Source organism: Salvelinus namaycush, chromosome 19 (genome assembly GCF_016432855.1).
Source record: "Salvelinus namaycush isolate Seneca chromosome 19, SaNama_1.0, whole genome shotgun sequence".
NCBI classification, from domain to species: Eukaryota; Metazoa; Chordata; class Actinopteri; order Salmoniformes; family Salmonidae; genus Salvelinus; species Salvelinus namaycush.
In genome coordinates, this window is record NC_052325.1 from 23,010,260 (window position 1) to 23,014,127 (window position 3,868).

Sequence of the window (3,868 nt, forward strand, 5' to 3'; positions counted from 1 at the left end):
GTAGTAGAGTGATGCATTGGCGTGCCTTGCAAAATGTGATGATTTTATTAGTAGTATAGGATCAATGTAGAGTATAGGATCAATGTAGTTTCAACCACTTATGGAAAGTGTTTGAATCAGGACTCAACTGGACTGGTAAAAATGTGTTGTGTTGGGCCTCTGTGGATTTTTGCAGAACAAGACAAAAGACTTGATATTAAATAAGAAAAAACATTTTTTATTTAAAAGTCAACCGTTCCATTGAACAGGTGGGCCTGATAATTTAACAGGAGTCGGTGATCCTTCTGATGGAACTGAACTTCATTCCATTGTATCCCTGCATCTCTCTGAGGTTTCTGTACTCTCCAGGTCTCATGTACATCTGCCTGCCTTTGAAGTGGGGCTGCTCGTACATCAGCCAGTGGCCGTCCATCACGTTGCAGGACTGGCAGTCGGACATACGGTAACGCTCCTGGATGGAGTCACAGTCCTCGCTCATCTCGTGCATCTGACCTCCGAAGTTCTCCCTCTCGTAGATCCTCATCTTGTAGTCTCCTCTGTGCTGTTAACATACATTTTGTATATGGGATTAGTTTTTTATAAACGTTAAACTGTGTTGGAATCTGTGATGTATCATGGTGGTTCATACCATGGGGATGTTACGGCAGGACTTGATGCAGTCATCGAAACCCATCATACGCTGGTAGTCAGGGTACTCGCCCCTTCGCATGAAGTACTGGTTTCCCATGTAGTTGTTGCGATCGTAGGCCATGAAGCAGCCGCTCTCAACCCTGCAGGAGTTGCACCTGCTAAGGTGGGATGTCAGCTCAGGGCAGTCCTGGCTGGTCTCATAGGAGCGACCCTGAAAGTTCTTGTCCTCGTAGAAGATGATCTGAAAACAAATACTCTTGCAATTAGCCAGAAGAATATGTGACCAGAATGTGTTCAGAACTGTGTAGAACTTTCCTTTAATTGGTGGTTATAATACAATGCTTTGCACTGGACTGCATTATTCAATCAAATGTATTTATGAAGCCCTTTTTACATCAGCCGATGTCACAAAGTGCTGTACAGAAACCCAGCCTAAAACCCCAAACAGCAAGCAATGCAGATGTAGAAGCACTGAATTTTGATCTGTGTATAGTGTTATTACTGTATTTAATGTATATATTATATAAAATCACTGCATTACTGTATATACAGTAATAATCAGATCACATGACCTCTAAACCGCAAAGAACAATATTAACTCACCTTTCCCTGCATGTTCATGGTTATTTTGAGCGATGCTATAGCTATGCCGGTCTGTAGCCTGTTTTATACCTGATGTGACATCCAAAGAATCTCTGGTTCCATTGTATGAAACACATGAGTCAGCTGTATGCTATGCAATGGTTGCTCCCACTGTTTGTCACCACAGACGGGAAAGCATTATTATGTACAGTGAAAAGGGGGGACAAATGAGAATTTTCTGCCTTAAAAGCAATGTTGAGGGTAATTTAGATGCACACATGCAGTTTTATATGTATTTGAGGCCAAATGGTCTTTGATTTCAGGAATGGCATTCTGAAATGAGTCCCTGTCATGTCTGTTTTAATAGCAGTCCTATTTTTTTTATTGTATTTTTTGGGGGGGACAAATGCTATACTGTACTTCAGAATCTCAAATCAAATACATTTTTATTTGTCACATGCGCCGACTACAACAGGTGTAGATCTTACCGTGAATGCTGACTTACAAGCCCAGTTTTAAGAAAATAGAGTTAAGAAAATATTAACTAAATAAACTGAAGTAAAAAAAAAAGTAACTATAAAATAACAATAATGAGGCTATATACAGGGGGTACCGGTACCAAGTTAATGTACGTGGTAGAGGTTAGTTGAGGTAATTGAGGTAAGTTGTACATGTATGTAGGGGTAATGTGACTATGCATAGATAATTAACAGTGAGTAGCAGCAGTGTAAAAAACACTGTTTTAAAATGCATTTATGAGTCTTCAATCAATTCCACAGTATGTTAAACCAACCATCAACATTTTGATATTTACAACATTTTCATAGTTACTTATACAAAAGTACCCACATGCCTACAAATGGCCAAAACGTCCCCAATGCCAAGGGCCGGTAAAGAGGAGTGTCTACGTTCCACATGTTCTGAGGGAAGCACCTGTTTCAAGCAAAGCATGCTTCTGTTGGCTCCTGACCTGTCTGCCAGTCATGTACAACCTATCATTTTAGCAATCCTCTTGTGGGCACACCTAGATTTTTTCAAACATGAGATTAGGGGAGCGACAAGGGAGGTCACTATCTATGACTCGTCAGAGCTGCTGGTTTCCAGCATTGTGGGTACATGTTCTCAACTGAGGACTGAATCACAACTTGATGACATGGATCAAACATTTTCACACAATTCTATCATTGACTTCTATCAATGCATGATTTACATAGATATTTGAGCTACACATACTTAGCATGTTTGTATTTGGCAGGGGCGCAACTTTGGTTTTAGAAGTGGGGGGGACATAATAATAATACTTTTTTTTAGTCGGATAAACACTCCAAACAGCCTACCCGACCGCTCGGAGGCGTTCGCATGGTCCTAAATCACACTGTTGCCTCATTTTGTGTCACATTCCAATGATATACCTGGGGGGCACAAAAATGCAATTTCCTAATGTGGGGGGGGGACACATGTCACCCCTGTCCCCAGTTAAAGTTGCGCCCCTGGTATTTGGTTGACCACCAGAGTTATCCGATGTCATTGAGGAGTTTACCACATCCATCATCGGCTTCATTAATAAGTGCATTTTATATGTAAAATGTAAATATGTAAATTGCATGTATATGTAACAAAAAAGCTGTAAAAACAAAAATAGCTATTTTTATCCACTGAAGAGTGGGGGGGCTGGGTTAATAAAAACAAATATATAAAAAATAAATAGAAAAAAATACATCGACGACGTTGTCCCCACAGTGACCGTACGTACAGTACATATCCCAACCAGAAGCCATGGATTACAGGCAACATCCCCACTGAGCTAAAGGCTAGAGCTGCCACGTTCAAGGAGCAGGACACTAATCCGGATACTTATAAGAAATCCCGAAATGCTCTACGACGAACCATCAAACAGGCAAAGCATCAATACAGGACTAAGATCAAATCCTACTACACCGGCTCTGACGCTCGTCGGATATGGCAGGGCATGCAAACTATCACGGTAAACCCAGCAGCAAACTGCCCAGAAACGCGAGCCTACCAGACGAGCTAACTGATTTCTATGCTTGCTTCGAGACTAGCAACTCTGAAGCATGCATGAGAGCTTCAGCTGTTCCGGACGACTGTGTGATCTTGCTCTCCGTAGCCGATATGAGTAAGACTTTTAAACAGGTTAACATTCACAAGGCCGCAGGGCCAGACGGATTACCAGGACACGTACTCAGATAATGCACTGACCAGCTGGCAAGTGTCTTCACTAACATTTTCAAGCTCTCCCTGACCAGTCTGTAATACCTACATGTTTCAAGCAGACCACCATAGTCCATGCGCTCAAGAATGCCAAGGTAACCTGTCTAAATGACTATCGCCCCGTAGCAATCACATCTGTAGCCATGAAATGCTTTGAAAGGCTGGTCATGGCTCACATTAACATCATCATCCAAGACACCCTGGACCCACTCCAATTCGCATACCGCCCCAACAGATCCACAGATGACGTAATTTCTATTGCACTCCACACTGCCATTTCCCACCTGGACAAAAGGAACAGTGTCCGTATCACTAAGGACCTAAAGTGCCTTGAGAAAGTATTCATACACCTTGACTTAGTCCACATTTTGTTGTGTTACAGCCTGAATTCAAAATATATATCTCACCCATCTACACACAATAC

At 41.9% G+C, this 3,868-nt stretch overlaps 1 protein-coding gene across 1 annotated transcript; it reads right to left on the reverse strand.

Moving 5' to 3' along the window:
- Positions 1-262: 262 nt before the first annotated feature.
- Positions 263-1,251, reverse strand: LOC120064238 (gamma-crystallin M3-like). The gene is made up of 3 exons (XM_039014671.1): positions 1,234-1,251; positions 629-871; positions 263-541 (listed from the first exon to the last, which is right to left on the reverse strand). The coding sequence occupies exons 1-3, from the start codon at positions 1,249-1,251 to the stop codon at positions 263-265; spliced, it is 540 nt and encodes a 179-aa protein (XP_038870599.1).
- Between the last annotated feature and the right edge of the window lie 2,617 nt (positions 1,252-3,868).